We start from the raw sequence: 22,274 nt of genomic DNA, 5'->3' as shown, positions 1-22,274 counted from the left end.
GATGGCAAAGTGCGACATAAAGTCAGCTTTCCGGCTGCTGCCAGTTCATCCAGATGACTGGGATCTGTTGGGCATACAATTCGTCGGTCACTGGTATGTGGACAAAGCATTGCCGATGGGCTGCTCCATGTCTTGCGCACTCTTTGAAGGTTTCAGCACGTTCCTACAATGGTTGTTTACGGAACGGACGGGTCACCAGGGCGTGACGCATTACTTGGATGACTTCTTTTTTGTCGGCACCTCAGACTCCGCGGACTGCCAGAAGGCTCTGGACAGTTTCCATGAGATCATGGGGGACATGGGCGTGCCACTGGCCCCGGAGAAAACACAGGGTCCCAGTACAGCTTTGGCTTTTCTAGGCATCGAATTGGATTCCGTTCTGATGGAGGCGCGCCTCCCGGCGGATAAAAAGGAAAACATGTTGGCGCTGCTGACCAATGTGTTGGCACGACCGAAGGTGACGGTCAGGGATATCCAAGTGTTGCTGGGACATCTCAACTTTGCCTGTAGGGTGGTCAGAGTAGGGCGGACTTTCTGTAGGCGACTGGGGAGAGCGTTGGAGGGGCAGAGGCCTCCACACCATCATGTGCGGCTGTCAGCCGGGGTGAGGGAGGACTTGAGGATGTGGCAGTTTTTCCTGCAGCAGTTTAACGGGGTGCCTTTGATGAGAGAGGTGGACATGGTGTGGGACGTGCAGATTTTCTCTGATGCAGCAGGGAGCAAGGGGTTTGGGCTGTATTGGCAGGGGAGGTGGTGTGCAGAGCCCTGGCCCGCTGAATGGTTGGAGGGAGGCAGGAGCATTGCTTTCTTGGAATTCTTCCCCTTGGTGGTGGCGGTCACACTGTGGGCGGTGTTGTTAGCACACAAAATGGTCACGTTCAGGATTGACAACATGGCAGTGGTGCAGGTGGTCAACAGGCAGTGGGCACGGGACGCGCAGGTGCTCAAGTTGTTGAGGGTTTTTGTGCTGGGGTGCTTGAGACATGATATGGCTTTTCGCGCGGTGCATGTGCCAGGAGTGGACAATGACATTGCGGATGCCTTGTCTCGTTCACAGTGGGGGAGATTCCGTGGGCTCGCCAAGGACGCGGACGTGAACCCGACCAGAATGCCGAATCAACTATGGGAAGTAGGCAACACAGGATGCTACAATTGGTTCTAGGCTCTTTAGCGCAGTCTACGAGGCTGGCATACCGGGCGGCGTGGGAAGAGTTTGTCTGTTCCGGGGCGAAGTGGCGGGCCTCCGGGGTGGAGAGACGGGAGGATGTCGTACAATTCATACTGGACCTCGTTGGGAAAGGGCTGACGAAGGTGACGATAAGTGGCAAATTGGCGGGGGTTGCTTTCGTCGGGAAGTTGTTGTGGGGCTACGCGCCATCTGCGTGGGAGCTGGGGGCTCGGATTTTAGAAGGCTGGGCGCGGGAATGTGGGAGCGTTGCCCGGGTGAGGAAACCACTGTCTTGGGAGCTGTTGGACGGGGTGATGGGGGTCCTGCCTGAGGTGTGTTGGGATGCAGGGGAGGCCACACTGTTTTCCACGCTCATGTCCTGGATGTTTTTCGGGGCATTTCGGGTGTCGGAATTGTTGGGGTCAAAAGAGGAGCGGGCCTGTCCTGGGGGGAGGTCTCTTTCGGGGAGCGGGTAGTGAGTATTTGGCTCCGGAAGGCGAAAACGGACCAAAAGTGTCGGGGAAAATGGGTGGCTTTGAAGAGAGGGCGCTCGCCGACGGTTTGTCCTTTTCGGTGGGGTCTGCGGTGGAAATCATGATCTGGAGGGCTGGGGGACCTGGTTTTCTCCCATCGGCAGGGGCGGGGCGTTAAAGCTTCGCAATTGCTGGCAGTGCTGCGTAACGCACTTAGGAGACTGGGGGTCGAGGAGAAGGGTTTTGGCACGCATTCTTTTCGAATTGGGGCGGCGACGGAGGCACATGCGAGAGGTTGGGACAACCGGGACATTATGAAGTTGGGGAGGTGGTCATCGAATTGCTATCAGCGTTATGTGCGCAGCGAGACAGGGGGTGGGGTAAAATAAAAAAAATAAAAAAAAACAACAAACAGAGCAAAAAAGGTAATTGGGGGAGGCTTGGCATGGTTTTCATTCTTGTTTTTCTTTCCAGGTTCGGTTATGGGACCCCTCGCCAGGGAGATGTCCATTTGGATTGTGGGGCATTCGTTTGTCAGGCGGGTGCAAATCCAGGCACAGGAGAGCTATTTTGGTGAAAGTTTGGGGTTCAATAAAGATTTGTTCTCTGTGGGGTGGAGGGGTAGGGGCGGCATGCGCTGGAAGGAATTGGTACCGGTGTTGAATGGGATCTTACGGGCGGGTCGGTGCCCGGATGTGTTGGTACTACATGTGGGCGAGAATGACATGGTCAGGGAGACGGGTTTGGCGCTGATGCGGGTGATGAAAAGGGACTTGGGGTCGATTAAGGAGAAATGGGCGGGTTGTTCCATTGTGTGGACTGAATTCGTCCCCCGGAGTAGTTGGAGGGGGCTAGTAAACCCGGGGGCAGTGGATAAGGCGAGGAGAAAGCTTAACACGGAGATGGTGCGGTTTTGTCGGCATTTGGGGATAGGCCGCCTGGCACATAGGGACATACGGTATGATGCACAGGAGATGTTCAGGGATGATGGGGTGCACTTGTCGCGGATGGGGATGGACCTGTATCTTTTGGAGTTGAGGGAGGTGTTGGCACGATTGCTAGGGGTTTACAGGCGTTAAGTTTTCACGCGGTTCCGCGGGGCTTGGGGGAGGGGGGGCAGAAGAAAGGGAGGAAGAGGCGTAGCCGCCGACACTTCCCCCTTTCTTCTGGGTGGCGGGGTGGTTGACAGTTGGCCGGGATTGGCTAGAGTTTGTTGTTATTGGTTTGGTCATTTGGGTCCAGGGACAGGTAAAGGGTATCCAGGTTGAATAAGTTTAGATTAGAGGTTGGATAGTTACAGTTGCACAGAAGGCAGGTAGGGGTTACGGTCAGGGGAGTTTGGGAGTTGGAAAGGCTACATGGTGTAGGATTGGGTTATATGTTGGTTATGGAATGTTATGTTGTATTTTGGGGGATGGGGGAACTGATGTGGGGATCGTAGGGGTGGGGGAAGAAACAAGGGGTCAGGAAGTTATTGTATAGCGAGGTGTTAGTTTTGTTAGGCAGTGGCCAAGGAATTTAAATTGTGATATGCACCTGTTTCAATAAAGCGGCCTTTTTCACACACAATAAAGTGGTCTGGTGTCGGCTTGCCCCCCCTCCCCCTTAATCTCCCAATGGGAGCCTGGGGGGCAGCCGAGCACAGCGAGGTCTGCCTCCCGGGCAGATTGGGAGGGGGGAGGGGGGGAGCGGCCGGAGCGGCCATTTTGGAAAGATTGGGCTACATTTGGGGATAGCCCAAATGTAGCCCAAATTCAGAAAAAGAGCCCAAGGGTTATTTAAGGGGTTTTTCGCGCTTCCCCAGCCACCATTTTAGGCTTGGTGACCTGGTGGCTGGGAGCGCTAGTCAAAAAAAATTTCCATCCCACCCACCCTAAGGTTAGGGGTTGAGGGGGCGCAGGTTGAGGGGCGTTAGACGGAGATTGGAAATTAGGGCCGGCAGCATTTGTTGGAACAGGTACATAGGGGCAGTTGATGTATTTGTCGCTTGGAACAGGTGCAAGCGGGGTGGTTGACAGTTGGCCGGGATTGGCTAGAGTTTGTTGTTATTGGTTTGGTCATTTGGGTCCAGGGACAGGTAAAGGGTATCCAGGTTGGATAAGTTTAGATTAGAGGTTGGATAGTTACAGTTGCACAGAAGGCAGGTAGGGGTTACGGTCAGGGGAGTTTGGGAGTTGGAAAGGCTACATGGTGTAGGATTGGGTTATATGTTGGTTATGGAATGTTATGTTGTATTTTGGGGGATGGGGGAACTGATGTAGGGATCGTAGGGGTGGGGAAAGAAACAAGGGGTCAGGAAGTTATTGTATAGCGAGGTGTTAGTTTTGTAAGGCAGTGGCCAAGGAGTTTAAATTGTGATATGCACCTGTTTCAATAAAGCGGCCTTTTTCACACACAATAAAGTGGTCTGGTGTCGGCTTGCCCCCCCCTCCCCCCTTAATCTCCCAATAAAAAATAACAAGTGCCCCATAATTGTTCCCAGGTGCCCGCCATTTCAGACTACAATCCGATTCCACTATTTTCCTGACCATGCTTTTACCTCAAAGCAAATCGGGAACAGAGGATAAATACGACATCCTAAAGCGGTTGGTTGCTGAAAAACGCATTGGAGAAGGGCAAAGATGAGCAATCATTCTATTACACCACCTGTTCGATTTTTGGCACAGGCAGGAGACATTACTTCCTGGATGACGTCTCTTCCGGCGCCATCGGATGTCCGCCCCGAAGTGCTTTAGAAACGTCCTTGAAACGCATGTGTCATTTACGCCATTTAAACATTGGTGATCCAGCTGTTGCGGGTGGAGGTAACAGTGCGTGGTGCATCTGCAGGAAATCGAGTTTCAGAAAACCATTAGGTTTGAATTCCAGCGCTCCGATTTAGTTTGTAGAATTCCGATTTTTTTTCAGGAAAACTATAACCTTATTTTTATTATCTTTATACTAAATGCCATTAATGGAAGTTGATTGGAGAAGGTATTTCTGTAGATGTTTTCGATCTGTGCAAGAGTTGTGTTGTCACTTGTAGATGGGAATGTGCAAGAACGAGGGAATGGGTGCAAAACAAGAAATGTAACATTTTTTCAAGAGCAATGCAACGGTAATTATTGTACGTGCGCACCAAGGGATGATATTATGCATACATTTTCAGAAAAAGAAAGTGAGAGTTTTAGAAAAAATGTCTATTTAAGCAAAGGCAATTTGAGGTGAGACACTCGCTCTCTGTCTCCCTCTGTGGCACTCACTCTGTCTGTCTCTCTCTCTCCCTCTCTCTGTCGCCCTCCCTCTCTCTTCCTGTCTCCCTCTCTCCCTCTGTCTCCTGCTGTCTGTCTCCCTCTGTCTGTCTCCCTCCCTCAGTCTCTCTCTCTCTCTCTCTCTGTCTCTCTCTCTCTCTGTCTCCCTCCCTCTGCCTCTCTGTCTCCCTCCGTCTGCCTCTTTCTGTCTCTGTCTGTCCCTGTCTCTTACTGTTTGTCCCTGTCTCCCTCTCTGTCTCTGCCTCCATCTGTCTCTGCCTGTCTCTATCTGTCTTTGCCTCTATCTGTCTCTCTGTCTCAATCTGCTGTCTGTCTCTACCGCTATCTGTCTCAGCCTCTATCTGTCAGTCTGTCCCTGTCTCTGTCTGTCTCTATCTCTACCTGTCTGTTTCTGTCTCTGTGCCTCGGGCAGTGCACACCAGCCCAGAGACAGCCCCCCCCACCTCTCCCTGTGTAATGTAAAAGCCAGCTTGTTTTCTCGCTGAATTTGCTGCTTCGCGTGGTTAGTGTCCCACCACTGGGCCTGGGGTCACATCTGTTGCTGGCTTTCATTCTGACTCTCACCCCGAGCTGTCAAATCAAAGCCCCCCTTTTGCGCCAGTCACCCGTCCGTGTAGGCTGCATGCATCGATTATATATAGCGCCAACCTGGCGGCGAGCATTTTTGCGCTGTGCTGCGAGAGCGGAGACCAGGCCTGAGCTCCCTGGCCTTGGCTCAACCCTCTGACTACAGGCTGGTGGGAAACATCACAGGCTCTTAACGCACTCCTCACCCGGCTCTCACTCCCTACTGCCCTCCGTCACCTCACCCGGCTCTCACTCCCTGCTGCCCTCCGTCACCTCACCCAGCTCTCACTCCCTGTTGCCCTCTGCCATCTCACCAGGCTCTCACTCCCTGCTGCCCTCCGTCACCCTCTGCCATCTCACCCGGCTCTCACTCCCTGCTGCCCTCCATCACTTCACCCGGCTCTCGCACCCTGCTGTCCTCTGCCACCTCACCCCGCGTGTTTTGCAGCCCGGGCTGAGACAGCTTCCCGGGCACACACACAGCCGCACCCGAGTACTTCAAATGTCTTTAAAAGACCATTTACTTGTTAATAAGGCTTTGTTGTATTTCACCTCTTCTTAGCGCCCCTGCAGTGTTTGCTGACACTCTTTAAAAAAATAAAAACACAGGTAAGATGTCTGCAAGATCCGGCTTGCCGGGCCGCTGGCGGCCCGCGGACCGTACTATGAGTCTGGAGGAACATGTGGTTTCATTTTGTGAGTTTTACAAGAGGAGTAGGGTGTGTGTGAGTAGCCGGGGATACTGGATGAATAATTAATTATGGGATAGGCACTGGGGTGTATAGAGATTTGTTTGACATTGAGGGGAGCTATTTCTGAGGGCCGGTGGTTTAGAATTAAATAATACAGAGAGGGAAGGGGTTAGTTTGTAAGCACGTTAATTGGGGTTTAAACCAGGGTAGCACAGATTTGTCATATGTTTCATGAAAAACAACAGCAGTAATGGTGGTTTGCAAATTTAAACTTGGAGTTACCCCTGAAGTAGGGCTACATTAAGCCTGAAATGCATTGGGTTGGAATGAGGAATACTATTCATGATGCATTATGCGTGTTTCATGCTGCATTGAAAGAGGTCTGGATGGGCACATCATGGGCATTTGAAGCTTTTTGAAAAAGCATGTAACATTATATGTGGATTTAAACAGATGAAGCATCAAAAGATTGGAATAAAGAATCATTTAAACTGAGTAAAATGGATAATTTTCTTGAATTGGAGTATTATGGAACATTCATGATTTCGCTGTGCAACTGGTTTGGGGCGTACCACGCTCCAGTATTTTGGTACTTAGCAGGACTGTCACATAAATGCTCTCACTTTGAAGTCAGAGAAACAAAAATAAAACACCAAGCTCCCTGAAAGAGAAAGCCTGACATTCGACCACAGTCTTAGAATGCACAGCAAATGTAATAAGATAATAACAAAATGTAAACGTCTGTTTGCAGATAGCGAATTCGTAAGAATACAGTAAACCAGGCTTTGGCAACAGGAGGGGCAAACTCAAGCTGGACAGCCTAAAGCAAATAAAGTCAGCTAATAGAAAGCCAGAAAATTTAAGTTACACTCCACAGAGCAAATGGTAAGCAATGGGTGAATGCATGCCTAGGTCAGTAATCTGAATCTCCCCAAGATGTCTTCAGCAAACCAGACAGCTGTACTGTCTGCCAGGCTTCAACCTAAAAAGGAGCTTAGTTACGTAGATTAAAACATATATACAAAGGAAGAGAATGAAACATGGTAGGAATAACAAAATTGTGATGAAAAGATGGTGAAACAAATCGAGAGGAAAGAGTGACTAAAAGTACAAGATGCAGAGGATAAAGGGCCGAGAGAGGGAAAAGAAAAATGGTGACAGAATGAGCTTCAATCATAATTTCTTTTGTAGGTTTCAGCCTAGGTGTTTTTTTAATCTCTGGTGATTTCATTAAAATTATTTATGCAATAGACTTAAATTGCAAGGACGTTCAGCAAGGTCTCTTCTTCCACTGGCCTGTTGTGCCATTTTTCATTTTTGTCCCACCCAGTGCAGCACACAACATGGGCAGCGGGTCAGTCAGCTCACTTCAGCTGAATGACTAACTTAGCTGTGACATCTTTCTTCCTTTCATAAGGAACACATTGCGAGACAACGTAGTTCCTTTCAGGAACTGCCAAAGCGAGTGTGCTATCTGAGAACAAAAAAAATCTTACCTTTTTGTAGACCAACAAGAACCCTGCAGCTACTTCTAACAATATAGCTTTGCAAAAGAAAGATACAAAACTAGCACCGACAAAGCCAGAAGGCTGGCGGGCAACGTCCGACCTATTTGCTTTGCTAGATCCAGTTTCTCACTGTATTCTGTACCTATAGTGCCAGTTTTATATTCTGATAAATAAGACTACAAAGCACAGAATGCAAAAAAAAAAAAAAACTCGCGTGCGCAACTCAAATGGATCTTAAAAACTCAGAGGTCTGCTTGGTTCAGAAACAATCATTTAGAAGGCCAAGATATTCTAACACTACTTTTTACCTACTTCAACGTCTGCATATGTTTTTGCTGAGCATATGATGGCAGACATTGGCATTTGAAATACTTGATAGAGTTGGGGAGATCCAAACAGCAGGGACCTTATAACTGACACTACTGTGCCCCTTACCACGGGCAAGACTGAAAATCAATGTCTCCAAGGCTAAGGGCACGAGTAAGGAGCACAGTTATTGTCGCAATGTGTGATTTAGTAAAACATAAGTGTAAAAACGTGCCATTCACAGCATTTCAAGAATCAAGGTACCAGTGGTAGGTGGGATGATTAGAAACACTGACACTATTATACTGATGGCTACCTAATGTTGAAAATGTCTCGCCCCAGTTGACAGACCCAACAGTGACTGAAAAATAGCTGTGCAAACAGCATAGCCTATGTGAGGTGAAAAAAAGCTATGTTATTGGAAGACAGCCTCAAATCGTGGTAGATAGTGATACCCTAAAAAAAGCCAGAGGACTGACTTCATTGTGAATACCATACCGCCAACTATTGCCAAATACGCAGTCTATACCTAATAAATTGGTAGCACAGACAAGCATACATCATACCTGCACAAACTACCAGATACTACCTCGAAAAGATCTGGCATTATGGCCAGAGCTACTGTCTTCGGAACCGAGGACCCAGGATCGATGTCCGGCGTCTGCTTGACATCCTGTGATTCTCTGCAAATAACGTAAGCTTCCCGTGCCTAAAGGAAAACACATATGTGACCATGTGTAATATAACGAATGCCCTTGTAAAAGCGCTCAAATACTTTCGGGTCGAGTTCTGCTCCATAAAAATGAGAAAACAAACCCATGTCATATTAGAGAATAAAAAACATACCCTCCTGTTTTTTTTTTTAACTAGCAGTCTCTAATCGGAGTAAAGTATGTTGTTTTCAGTTTTATGGAGCAGATCTTGACCCGAAGCGATTTGGGCGCAATTAATACACAGACCAGAAAGCCCAAAAAGTGAAAGATACAAGGCATTTATTAAGACTCAGAAAAAAAGATAAACTACAAGTCAGCTGTTGCAGATAGGCATTAGGAGCACGGAAACGGAACGCATACATTTTAAATGTACAAATACGCAGATGCATACAACATAACTGCTTATCTCGAAATGAGTGCTCAGAGTCAGGTCACAATTAAACCAGTAAGAAGATAGCTGGAGAATTAAATAATACTTTAGAAGCGAGGAAATGCCACAATAAAAAATAACAAGTGCCCCTCAATTAAAAATTTGCGAACATACGTGACAAGAATTTTCAATTCTATTAAGGACACGGAGGCGAGGATTATGCTTCTCATTTCTTTACTAGAAATTCGCTCAGCAGCCAATCATATTACAATATAACAAAAAACTACAATACCCATGAACCCAATGGGTATGACGAAGTAACCATAGAGTATGCACATATAAATAGTCAGCCAGAGAATGTCACATCCTCTTTCTTTGGAAAATAGCAACAGTCAGAAGAAGAAAAAAGTGCAACAACTGGAAAAAAGGCGTGGAAGATAAAATCGTAGCTCGAACACTTCAATTGAAGACCAACAGGATAGAACAGCTGATTATATGCGTGAAACAACATCCCCCAAAACAGGAACCAGCAGACGTCCAAAAAATAATCCAAGGTAAAGAAAGAAGCGCAGCTCACTTCGGATCAGAACCTGAAAAAGATATAAAGTGGTAATATACCATTCCGAAATGAAAAGAAAGCATAAAATACTGAGGGAGGGAAGAGAAAAAACAAGGACTGTATCCAAATACATCATAACAGTATACCAGAAATATATAATTGAAAAATTATCATATGCAAAATACATAACAGAAAAAATGGGTGGGATAATCCTCGCCTCCGTGTCCTTAATAGAATTGAAAATTCTTGTCACGTATGTTCGCAAATTTTTAATTCTATGTCAGGACCGGAGGCTCCGATTATGCTTGTTCAAAGCTGAGCCACCACAACAGAAGCAATATCCAGAACAGGTTTATAATAAAAAGTCTTAAACATAGAATCAGTTGACCAATCAGCTGCTTTCATAATATCTATTAAGGTCACACCCATAGAAAAAGCCTTGGAAGCCATAGCTCCACGAGTTGAATGTGCACCAAAAGTAGTAACATCAATACCAGCTTCACCCATGAGCCATCTGACCCATCTGGCTAAAGTAGCCGGGGTCACAGGGCGAAAGGGTTTTTGCAACGCAATCAACAATTGACCATGTAAATCTTGACGAAAAGGAGCAGTACTTACCTCATAATCCTTAAGACATTGCACTACACAGAGTTTTGGATTATTGGGAAAACTTGGGTAAGTGATGGAGGTAGTATTAGACTTAGTACGTCAGGAAATGGAAAAAGTAACCCCTTCAGGAGAAAAAGTACGACCTGCAAGATCTAGCGCGCGAACATCAGACACACGTTTGCAAGAGACTAGACACAACAGCATAGTTAACTTTGCTGAAAGCTGTTTGCGGGACAAAGTGTCGTTGGAAGGCCAAGCCTCCAAGAAACGTAAGACAATAGACACATCCCATAATGCAACATACTTTGGAGAAGGAGGTTTTACCAATCTGATGCCTCTGAGTAATTTGGAAATCAAAGGGTGTTCACCCGCAGGTTTACCATTAATAGGAATATGCCCCGCCGAGATAGCCGAACGGAAATTGTTGACAGTCCGATATGCAAGGCCGGAGGATGCCAGAGAAGCTAAAAAATTTACAATCAAAGCGACATCCGCAGAAGAGGGATCCACTTGCCGTTGAGTGCACCAATCACACCAACGTCTCCATGCTGCGGCATAACGTTTGTGTGTGTTGGGAGACCAAGCTTCGTCGATAAATCTGGAAGCGTCTCGCGAAAGGCCTGGGATCTGCCAGCGATCCCCGAAACCCGCCATGCCACCAGAAAGAGTTGACCCGACTCTATGAGAGGATGAGGATTGTTGAGTGGGTCCAATAACAGATTCCACAATTGGGGAAGAAGAACTGGAATTGCACAAGACAACTGCAGGAGAACAGGGAACCAAGCTTGAGCCCTCCAGAGAGGGGTGATCAGAATCAACTCCGTCTGATATAGTTTCATGCGTGCCAGAACCCTGGATATCATGACAAACGGGGGAAAGGCATAACACAGAAGAGACGGCCAGGTCTGAAGAAATGCATCCGTGGCAAGAGCCTCCGGATCCGGACGCCAACTGAAAAACCGAGGAAGTTGAGTGTTGAGGCGAGAGGCAAAAAGATCGATCTGGCAGGGGCCCCACATCCGAGACAGAGATCGGAACACCCGAGGGTGAAGTCTCCAGTCGCTGAAGTCGCGAAGATGTCGCGAATTCCAGTCTGCTATCAAATTGCTGTGACCCGGCAGGTACTCCGCAATCACCGTGATGTTTCTCTGGAGGCAAAAGTGCCAAAAATCCTTGGCAATTTCTGCCAGAATCTTGGAACGTGTCCCCCCCAATTTGTTGACATATCGAACCGCTGAGACATTGTCCATGCGTAGGAGAATGCAACAATTCGTCATGCGTGGAGACAGACAACGGATCGCAAACGACCCCGCCAGAAGCTCCAGACAATTGATATGGAGAGATAGTTCCTCCGAGGACCACCGGCCGCCCGTGGACATTGGACCGCAACGGGCTCCCCATCCCCACCGACTGGCGTCGGATTCGATCACCACCTCCGGAGACACTCCGAACAGGGCTCTGCCATTCCAGGACTCCATGTGTTCCAACCACCACAACATCTCCCACCTCGCCTCCTCTGAAAGAGGAATCTGATCTGAGTATCGGAGGCCTTTCTGGAGATGCCGGATTTTGAGTCGCTGAAGTGCCCGATAATGGAGGGGACCCGGGAAGATGGCCTGAATTGAAGAAGCTAACAGACCGACAATCCGAGCTAGAGACCTCAATGACACAAGCTGTTTGTGTAAAATCAATCGCAACTCCCGTTTGATCATCCTGATCTTCTGAAGAGGCAGGAACAGTTGGCAAGAGAGGGAATTGATCAGAAAACCCAGAAATTCTATCGACTGGGAAGGGCGGAACATAGATTTCTGAGGATTGACTAGAAACCCGAGTGACTGTAAAAGATCTATTGCCCAGTCCAAATGGAGCATTAACAGACGCGGGCAGTGCGCCATGATAAGAATGTCGTCCAGATAAATTATCAGACGAACTCCCCGAGATCGTAGAGACTCTACCACAGGCCTCAGAAGTTTCGTGAAGCACCAGGGTGCTGACGAGAGGCCGAACGGGAGAACCTGGAACTCGTACCAGACACCCTGCCATTGGAATTGGAGAAACCGGCGATGAGGACCGTAAATGGGAATTGACAAATACGCATCCTTTAGATCCAGACGAACCATCCAGTCCCCTTCCTGAAGAAGATCCCTCAAAAGATGGATGCCCTCCATCTTGAAATGGCGATAAACAATCCAGCCGTTGAACTCTTTCAGGTTGAGAACCAACCTGGAACCGCCTCCTTTTTTCTGAACGAGAAAAATGTGGCTGGAAAAACCCTGCGGGTGAGGAGAAGTCCGGACAACCGCCCCTTTTGTCAGAAGGGAGTCTATTTCCGCGGAAATAATCGCCTGATCCTGAAGGGAAAAAACCAAGGGTAAAGGAGGTACGGGTTGACTTGGGCAACTGAAAAACTCTATCCGGAAACCCTGGAGCGTCTCCAACACCCATGCATCGTTGGAGATCAAACGCCAATTGGGAAGAAAAAACTGAATTCTGCCCCCCAACATGACCTCTGAGGCAGAGATCAGACTCACCTGAAGCGGAGGAATCGTGGTGCCCTCCTTGATTGCCGCCGGAACGCCCCTTCCGGAATTGGTGTCGACCTCGACGGGAAGGGTAGAAGGAAGGCTTGTTGGTGGAGTAGTTGGGGTCCTGACCTCCTCCACGGTGGGACTGGAAACCACGTTGGTTAGATTGGTTATGACCTCGGCCGGACGATCGTCCCCTATATCGACCGGCCCTTCCAAAAACCGGGCGAAAAGCCCGTCTGATCGATGCTTGCGCCTTATCAAGACCACTAAAAGTGGCCACAAATTTAGTGAGTTCTTTGAGGAAAGACTGTCCAAACAACAAACCCTGTGCCAAAGGACCAGATTCAGAAGTAGAAAGTTCGGCCAATTTTGGGTCCAACTTCAGTAAAATAGAACGCCTACGTTCCGAAGACATAGCACAATTGGCGTTACCCAATTGACAAACTGCCCTTTGCGCCCAACCAATAAGGTCATCCGGGTCAATGGCAGATGAAGACTCCTTTGCCCGATAACCTAAATCCAAAATTTTGGTGAGGGGTCCCAATAAATCCAAAAGTTTATCTTGACAAGAGCGCCATGCTCTGTCAATGCCCCTTTTAGGGTCCTTGGCATATTTTTTTAGGTATGTCACCATAGTGGGAGCCACCTCAGGGGTGTCTGCTAATTTATCAGCCAAGTCAGGACGGGGACATTCAGAGCGAAGACGGGAACGCACCTCCTTGTGAAAAGGTTGACGAATATGCGTCTGGACGTACTCCGCCACCTCAGGAGACGGGAGCCAAGAGGAGGAATTGGGATGAATGATATCTGAAGGTTCAAACGTGAGAACCTGGGGATGCGACGGCGCATCAACAAAATGCTCCTTGCGAGCCTTTTTACGAGGAGGAGGAGAAGAAACCCCATGGTCAGAAGAAGATGGAGAGGTACCGTCATCGTCTGTTGGATGAACTGAAGGAGAGGAAGGCTCCTTAGGAGGTTGACCATAAGAATGTTCCGAGGAAAGGGCCTTAGCCAGCTTTACAAAATCTGACCTGTGAGGATTAGTCAATTTAGAAGATTTAGAGGACTTGGAGGACTGAGAAGATTTCGAAGACTTAGAGGACGAGGGCAACCAACCCTGTTGCACAGCATAGTGCGATAAATGACGTTTTAGAGGTGTAATAGCGCGGACCAGCGCTTTATTCACAGATGACTGTACACCTAAATCCAAAGCCTCTACCAAGTCCTGTTCCATAGAGCCAGAGGCGTCCTCATCTTCATAATCATAATAGTAGTCGTCTTCCTCATAATAATCAGCCATGGCAGAACCTGGCGCAAATAATGCCCACAAGAGGAAGGAAAAAACAACAGTAAATCTGGTATGCCAAGCACAATAAAGGGGGAGCGGCACAAACCCCGAAGGCAAGTTTAAACAAACAGGTCAAAAAATGAACCTGAAATATGAATTATTTAAATGTGGAGGGAGGACTTGCCAAATGAAAGCCACTCTAGGCAAAGCCTATGCAAAATTTTACAGCCCCAACTGCTTCAAACCTGCAGCAGGGCGTCAACAGGGGCAAGAGAAATCAGGCAGTGGGCATGAGCAAATGAAGCCCTGCTCTCGCGCTGAACTCCTGAGGAAACCGAAAGTTTTTCCCAAGAAAAATGGCCGCCGCGCATGCGCGGTAACGGCCGCCTGAAATCAAACTAGGAAAGACCTACGCGACACGCGCGTAGCCTTTCAGCCCCTTAAATTACTCCCGCTCCACTGAAAAGAGACGCGGGCGCAGAGCGCCCGAACCGGGGAGGCAGACACGCGCTCCCTGCAACGACGGGACCGATAACCAGCCAAGAAGAAAATCCAACAGCGAAACAAGGTCCGCAAGCGGCGCACAGCGCTAAGAAGACAAACCAATGCAGAATGCAACGAACAGAGCAATACCAAACAAGCGGTATAAATAAATAAACAAATAGCTGTAAAGATAAAGAGAAATGCACTTAACTGGCTGCGGAGCAGCAAAGAAAGAGGATGTGACATTCTCTGGCTGACTATTTATATGTGCATACTCTATGGTTACTTCGTCATACCCATTGGGTTCATGGGTATTGTAGTTTTTTGTTATATTGTAATATGATTGGCTGCTGAGCGAATTTCTAGTAAAGAAATGAGAAGCATAATCGGAGCCTCCGGTCCTGACATAGAATTGTTCACAGGTGCCCGCCATTTCAGACTACAATCCGATCCCACTATTTTCCTGACCATGCTTTTACCTCAAAGCAATTCGGGAACAGAGGATAAATACGACATCCTAAAGCGGTTGGTTGCTGAAAAACGCATCGGAGAAGAGCAAAGATGAGCAATCATTCTATTACACCACCTGTTCGATTTTTGGCACAGGCAGGAGACGTTACTTCCTGGATGACGTCTTCCGGCGCCATCGGATGTCCGCCCCGAAGTGCTTTAGAAACGTCCTTGAAACGAATGTGTCATTTACGCCATTTAAACATTGGTGATCCAGCTGTTGCGAGTGGAGGTAACACAGTGCGTGGTGCATCCGCAGGAAATCGAGTTTCAGAAAACCATTAGGTTTGAATTCCAGCACTCCGATTTAGTTTGTAGAATTCCGATTTTTTTTCAGGAAAACTATAACCTTATTTTTATTATCTTTACAATAAATGCCATGAATGGAAGTTGATTGGAGAAGGTATTTCTGTAGATGTTTTCTATCTGTGCAAGAGTTGTGTTGTCACGTGTAGATGGGAATGTGCAAGAACGAGGGAATGGGTGCAAAACAAGAAATGTAACATTTTTTCAAGAGCAATGCAACGGTAATTATTGTACGTGCGCACCAAGGGATGATATTATGCATACATTTTCAGAAAAAGAAAGTGAGAGTTTTAGAAAAAATGTCTATTTAAGCAAAGGCAATTTGAGGTGAGACACTCTCTCTCTGTCTCCCTCTGTCACACTCACTCTGTCTGTCTGTCTCTCTCTCTGTCTCCCTCTCTCTGTCGCCCTCCCTCACTCTTCCTGTCGCCCTCTCTCCCTCTGTCTCCTGCTGTCTGTCTACCTCTGTCTGTCTCCCTCCCTCAGTCTCTCTCTCTCTCTGTCTCTCTCTGTCTCCCTCCCTCTGCCTCTCTGTCTCCCACTCTCTGTCGCCCTGCCTCTCTCTCTGTCACCCTACCTCTCTCTTCCTGTCTCCCTCCCTCTCTCTTCCTGTCTCCCTCTCTCCCTCTGTCTCCTGCTGTCTGTCTTCCTCTGTCTGTCTCCCTCCCTTAGTCTCTCTCTCTCTGTCTCTCTCTCTCTCTCTGTCTCCCTCTATCTCCCTCTGTCTCCCTCCCTCTGCCTCTCTCTGTCTCCCTCCGTCTCCCTCTCTGTCTCTGCCTCTATCTGTCTGTCTCTGCCTCTATCTGTCTCCTGCTGTCTCTCTACCTCTGTCTAATCTCCCTCCCTTAGTCTCTCTCTCTGTCTCTCTCTCTCTCTGTCTCCCTCTCCCTCCCTCTGCCTCTCTCTGTCTCCCTCCGTCTCCCTCTCTGTCTCTGCCTCTATCTGTCTGTCTCTGCCTCTATCTGTCTCTGTCTGTCCCAATCTCTGCCTCTCACTGTCTGTCCCTGTCTCTGCCTCTATCTGTCTCTGCCTGTCTCTATCTCTGTCTCTATCTGTCTCAGCCTCTATATGTCTCTATCTGTCAGTCTGTCCCTGTCTCTGTCTGTCTCTATCTCTACCTGTCTGTTTCTGTCTCTGTGCCTCGGGCAGTGCACACTTACTGTGTCTAGACGTCTTCGTCACCAGCCCAGAGACAGCCCCCCCCCCCCTCTCCCACCTCTCCCTGTGTAATGTAAAAGCCAGCTCGTTTTCTCGCTGAATTTGCTGCTTCGCGTGGTTTGTGTCCCACCACTGGGCCTGGGGTCACATCTGATGCTGGTTTTCATACTGACTCTCACCCGGAGCTGTCAAATCAAAGCCCCCCTTTTGCGCCAGTCATCCGTCCGTGTAGGTTGCATGCATCGATTATATATAGCGCCAACCTGGCAGCGAGCATTTTTGCGCTGTGCTGCGAGAGCGGAGACCAGGCCTGAGCTCCCTGGCCTTGGCTCAACGCTCTGACTACAGGCTGGTGGAAAACATCACATCACAGGCTCTTAACGCACTCCTCACCCGGCTCTCACTCCCTACTGCCGTCTGTCACCTCACCCGGCTCTCACTCCCTGCTGCCCTCTGTTACTCTCTGCCATCTCACCCGGCTCTCACTCCCTGCTGCCCTCCGTCACCTCACCCAGCTCTCACTCCCTGCTGCCCTCTGCCATCTCACCCGGCTCTCACTCCCTGCTGCCCTCTGCCATCTCACCCGGCTCTCACTCCCTGCTGCCCTCCATCACTTCACCCGGCTCTCACACCCTGCTGTCCTCTGCCACCTCACCCCGCGTGTTTTGCAGCCCGGGCTGAGACAGCTTCCCGGGCACACACACAGCCGAGTACTTCAAATGTCTTCAAAAGACCATTTACTTGTTAATAAGGCTTTGTTGTATTTCACCTCTTCTTAGCGCCCCTGCAGTGTTTGCTGACACTCTTTAAAAAAAAAAAAACACAGGTAAGATGTCTGCAAGGTCCGGCTTGCCGGGCCGCTGGCGTCCCGCGGACCGTACTATGAGTACCCCTGCAATAGGAGGTGCTCCACCGTGCTTGGCTGTGCTGGGCTTCAAATAAGATCAACATCATCTTTATGAAGATTGGGTTCTGTTTGGATTTTGGTGGTTACTACTCTTCACGTTCAGTGTCCTCAAACAGTTCCCAGAAGCCATGGAGAGTGGGGTTCAAGATTTTGAACCTTGTGCGCTGTGACTTTTACAGAAGATTTGAGGGCCCTGTCCTGCCATGTAGGTTCATGGTTCCAGAATGAGATTTGCTGTTGGTGTTAGACGTTTTACTGAATACATCATTTGAAAGCAATTAATATTATGAGTGACCAACTCGGAGAGTTCACACAACAACCTGGATTGTCTCTCCCCATTATTTCATACCTGTCTTTGTTGATTAAGGAGAGGTTCTGATTTTTGTCCTGTTTTTAATGAAGAGGATGAAAGAATCAGTCACCGTGCAGAAATTCAAACTAGTGACTTGCAATTCCCTACGACAAGCATTGGGCTGACTGAGCTGACTTAGAACAGGAAACCAGGCCAACACAGTTGGAATATTTGCATACGGGTCAAGTGCTCAGTAAAGGCTGCTGTTTACCTCTAAATAATGAAATGTTGTCTTCTATAAGTTACAGCCTCGTACTGCCAGAAACTCTTTCCCTCCCATGCAATCTTTTGACAGTATTTTTGTCTTTCATCGTTTTGCCCAGGTTTGCGTTATACAAATACCAAATATATACACTAGACGAGGGCAAAGTAAAAATTAGGTTGCAATAATTGACGTAATTTGTGGAATTTTATGCCATGTACATGAAATTATTCACCATTGAACGTGCATTTTGTGGTAAAAATTTACTGCAAACGGATGTGGACAACAGAACACGAGTAGCTGTTGCTCATGGTGCGCTTGTGTAAATGCGTCCTTGCACCAAAAACAGCACAACATAGTACAAAATTATGGATTTGCATTTCAAGTAATTAACACAATTTTGTGCAATTTTGCCATAATTTTGTGTAATTATTTCGTAAAAAATTATGCAAATGTTACACTCCTTTATATACATGTACATACACATGATTTAGACATACTATTTTCATGTGAACGATAGAAAATGCAGTATTAATTGCAAGCAGTGATAAAGTCAATCGGTCTGACTTTTGATTAGTAAAGGGCTTTGTAATTGGTGGGTGAGTAGGTGCATAGTTATTCAAAGCATTGGGATGCACTTTGTATTCATCTTTCCATGTTGTGAAATTAGAGGCAGGTGAATATTCACCCTTCACCCACAAAGTCAGGAAACTTCACCCTCTGTGAAGATGCTGACGCTTCCCAGGTTCACCATGGCAAAGTTTTAGCCTCTTAACCTGACATTTGTAACTTGGACTTTTTTCCAGCCTCAGGGTGTTCCAACCTTTGGTTTTCCAAGGTAGGACAGTTGACAGTGAAAAGATGGAGACTGGGGTGATGTCTATGAGGGTGTAGGACCAAGTGACTTAGCTCAGTAGCAGGAGATGGTGCATATTGTTAGACTCAGAAACTGATTAGCAAACATGTTTCAGTTAGGGTCTCTGTTGGAGACCACAGCCACCCACCAAAAGTCACCATAGTATGAATGGTTTCTCACTGCTGCAGAATTCTGCTGAAGCTGCTATTTTTTTTTATTACTTTGCAGTAACACTCTTTGCACAATTAAAAAAGTATGTAAAGTTCCAAGTTGCTCAAGCCTGTAACCCCTTTTTAAAATGTCAAGTAGCTAAATGTCACAATTTCACAAAACGTGCTGTATAATTTGCATTCTTTGTATTCATACTTTGTTTTACCCAGCTGCATGGTTTAGACAATAATGCCCTATAATTTCGTACTCCATTGCTGCTTAATTCCATCGGCCCTACCAACAATTGATCAAGTGGAATCAAAATTTACATGTTTCGAACATTTTATTACAATATACTTGTTAATACGGATTATTATAAATAAAACTGACGTAAAATAAAAAAATCAACATATTTAGCTGTGACTTTTTTTTCATAGTCTCATGAAGCACACTGTATGCTAATTTGCATTTTACGAACACTCGTTTAATACCTACATAGTGTTCACTGAGTAGTAATCGGCAAATAATTCTGAAATCACTCAGCAGGTTGGACCTTTCTGACAAAAAAAGAAACCAAAATAGTGGGTATATTCTTGAGGTAATCAGCAAATCACTCTTAAAACATCAGGAGCAATGTCATCATGTTAAAAAGAAATGATGTTTGTGGGGTTTTGGATGTTTATTTTCAAATCATCCTCACATCATCAAGAACAACTGGACCATTGGAAGTAATCAGATACTCATTCTTAAATCCTCATGAAGTCATCAGGAATAGTCACACCTTGTGAAGCCATTAGATACTCATTTTCAAGTAATCCTTGAATCATCAGGATCAAGTTTCTAAACTCTGCTGATGACTTCAAGAGCTTGATGATGTCTGATGATGTGAAAATGACTTCTACAGTAGTTGGATGATCATCCAATTACTCTGGTATGGCTTCTAAAGTAATCCTGTTTGACCTGGGATGGCTTCCTCTGGAGGAAGCGGAGACGCCAGATCTGATAGCAGGCCACTACATAAATGCTATCTACTCAATACAAGAGCCACACCTAAGCACAAAACTGAGTTTTTCATCTTCATTACTGAACTTAAACCCAATTGAAATTTTTGCATTGGAAACGGCTTAAAGTATACTCTGCACCAGATATTGCTTCTGTCATTTTATTTTTTAATTATAGAGTTTTATATAGCGCGAACAAGACCCTTTTGGGTATCAGTGCGCTGCACAATAATAACAAAGGGGCATATTATCAAGCAAGGCGTTAAAATTATCACCGCTTTAGCGGCAGAAAACTGCCGCTAAAGCGGCGATAATGGGCTTGATAATGTGCCGCAGAGAATTCCAATAGAAGCCCATGTTGACACCAGAACATGGGCTTCTATTGGAATCCCTAAGGGCATATTATCAAGCCCATTATCGCCGCTTTAGCGGCAGTTTTCTGCCGCTAAAGCGGTGATAATTTTAACGCTGTTTCTTGATAATATGCCCCAAAGTCAGTTATGATACAAACGATATACGGTAAAAATATACATGGTATTGGTCATGAAAGTGATAGTTTCATTTAAAGACAGGAACACATAGTCACTCGTAAATAATGTCATGGACAAAACCCTAATGGATATCTGGGCGACCTACAACAATTAGTGTGTAAAGGGTTGCAGAAAGGAAGATCAGCTCGGATCCCAGGTGGTATGGACGTAGAAGTGCTAAATAGAACGCCAAACAAGGAAAGAAATAGCATCATACCTGGGGTGAGGGAGGCATATCCTCAATGTGAAAGTACTATGTTAGATCAGTAGTTCCCAACCTTTTGACTCCTGAGGACCCCCATTGAATCACTACTGGAAGCTGAGGACCACCAAGCAATTTGTACAATTTACATTTTCAACATTAAAACAGTAATTGGCAAAAAAGTGCACAAACAAGTGCACCAAACAAATACTCAAATTACTAAATATTGTATTATTTTATATTTAAAAAATTAACAAAAATCAAAACATTTTAATGGGAAGCTAGGTGCTGCATCTCGGCCCTAACCTGAGACAAAGCTACATTTGACATACCTTCCTTAAACACTGTAGTGCCCAGGGACATCTTAAGGATTTTGGGGGCCCTGGGCCAAACATATTTTGGGGGCCCCTGTTCAGAACAGCTTTGAATTTATGATCCGATTTGAGTCCGTTTCCCACGCTGTTTCCGCTTCCTCAGCTGCGTTAGCGATCCGGTTTGCATCATAGGCATTAGCCTATATATTCCCAATGTAAACAGACGTGCGCAGCTGACAGCGGTAGATATTAGTGTTTCCTGCCTGCAACTAGGTTTTTAATACTTTTTAAATTGTATATGTGTGGTATATTACTCTGTGCTTTTTAACAATTTCGCCTATCTACGTGCACTTGCACTTTACTTGATTGTGCTTTCCTACACCTCCTTAGCTGCTCTGATTTGCATCTCACTTTTCCTTCAGTCCCGCTGCGGCTGATACACCGATTGTGTGGAGAGCTGGGGTTACTATCGGACTCCTCACTTCCGCCCACGCAGTTTCCGCTCCTCAGCTGCGTTAGTGATCCAGTTTGCATCATAGGCATTATCCTATATATTCCCTATGCAAATGGACGCGCGCAGCGAGCGTGCTGCTTGAACGCCGAAGGCGAGCCAAAAACAAGCCCGTCTGTGCCTGTCAGCATCCCAGAGGTGTCCGGTGCTGGCCACACTGCCCTGTTCCCATCCGGTGAGTTTCTTCCACTATATTACAGTAGGGAAAAACTGCTTAGCCTTAGGCGGCTACCATTTTGTCAGTGCACAGCTGCTGATCTGAGCTTGAAGGTAGACTTGAGATGCAATAAGTGCAACTGGTCTCTCCTCCAGGCCAGGAAAATAGGATCCAAGATCCTCCCACGCAACAATAAGTGTAAAAACAATAAGAAAACAGAAGACTTAAAGGCCACCCTTTTAAATTGTCACTCTATGCAAAAGCATGAACCACACATTTATGACCTACTTTTAGACGAACAGCCTGATCTTTTATTTCTCACTGAGACCTGGCTGTCTGAAGCCTCCAACTCTACTATCACCTCGGCCATCCCTACGGCTTATAAAATCCTTAGGATGGACCGACCGAGTGGGAAGGCAGGGCGGTGTTGCCATAATTTGCAATCAAAGGTTAGACTGCTCTCCCATCCCGATGGAAAACATTGAGGTCACAGAGTCCTTAGGCTTCCACTGTACCTTATCCCTTCATCATAGCATAGCTGGTTTTCTGATTTACAGACCTCCCGGTGCAATTGGTAATTTTATTACTACGCTTAATACAGCC

General features: G+C 46.8%; 2 protein-coding genes across 2 annotated transcripts in view; one reads left to right on the top strand and one right to left on the bottom strand.

Moving 5' to 3' along the window:
- Positions 1-9,268: 9,268 nt before the first annotated feature.
- On the bottom strand, positions 9,269-14,712 carry LOC146833677 (uncharacterized). Its single transcript, XM_085601565.1, has one exon. The coding sequence runs from the start codon at positions 14,042-14,044 to the stop codon at positions 10,316-10,318; it is 3,729 nt and encodes a 1,242-aa protein (XP_085457691.1). The 5' UTR covers positions 14,045-14,712; the 3' UTR covers positions 9,269-10,315.
- Positions 14,713-15,132: 420 nt separating this feature from the next.
- The window catches only part of SERPINC1 (serpin family C member 1), a 192,926-nt gene continuing 185,784 nt past the window's right edge, over positions 15,133-22,274 (top strand). Inside the window, exon 1 of the mRNA XM_085601564.1 lies at positions 15,133-15,310. The gene's annotated coding sequence lies outside the window, so the exon portion shown is untranslated. The remainder of the gene's footprint in view (positions 15,311-22,274) is intronic.

This window comes from Triturus cristatus, chromosome 4_2 (genome assembly GCF_964204655.1).
Source record: "Triturus cristatus chromosome 4_2, aTriCri1.1, whole genome shotgun sequence".
NCBI lineage: Eukaryota > Metazoa > Chordata > Amphibia > Caudata > Salamandridae > Triturus > Triturus cristatus.
Note: the sequence above shows the minus strand (reverse complement) of the source record. Positions and strands in the feature narration are given on the sequence as shown.

Bases quoted from the DNA above. Each gene is read 5' to 3' on its own strand.
- LOC146833677 (XM_085601565.1), bottom strand. From the start codon at position 14,044: ATGGCTGATTATTATGAGGAAGACGACTACTATTATGATTATGAAGAT.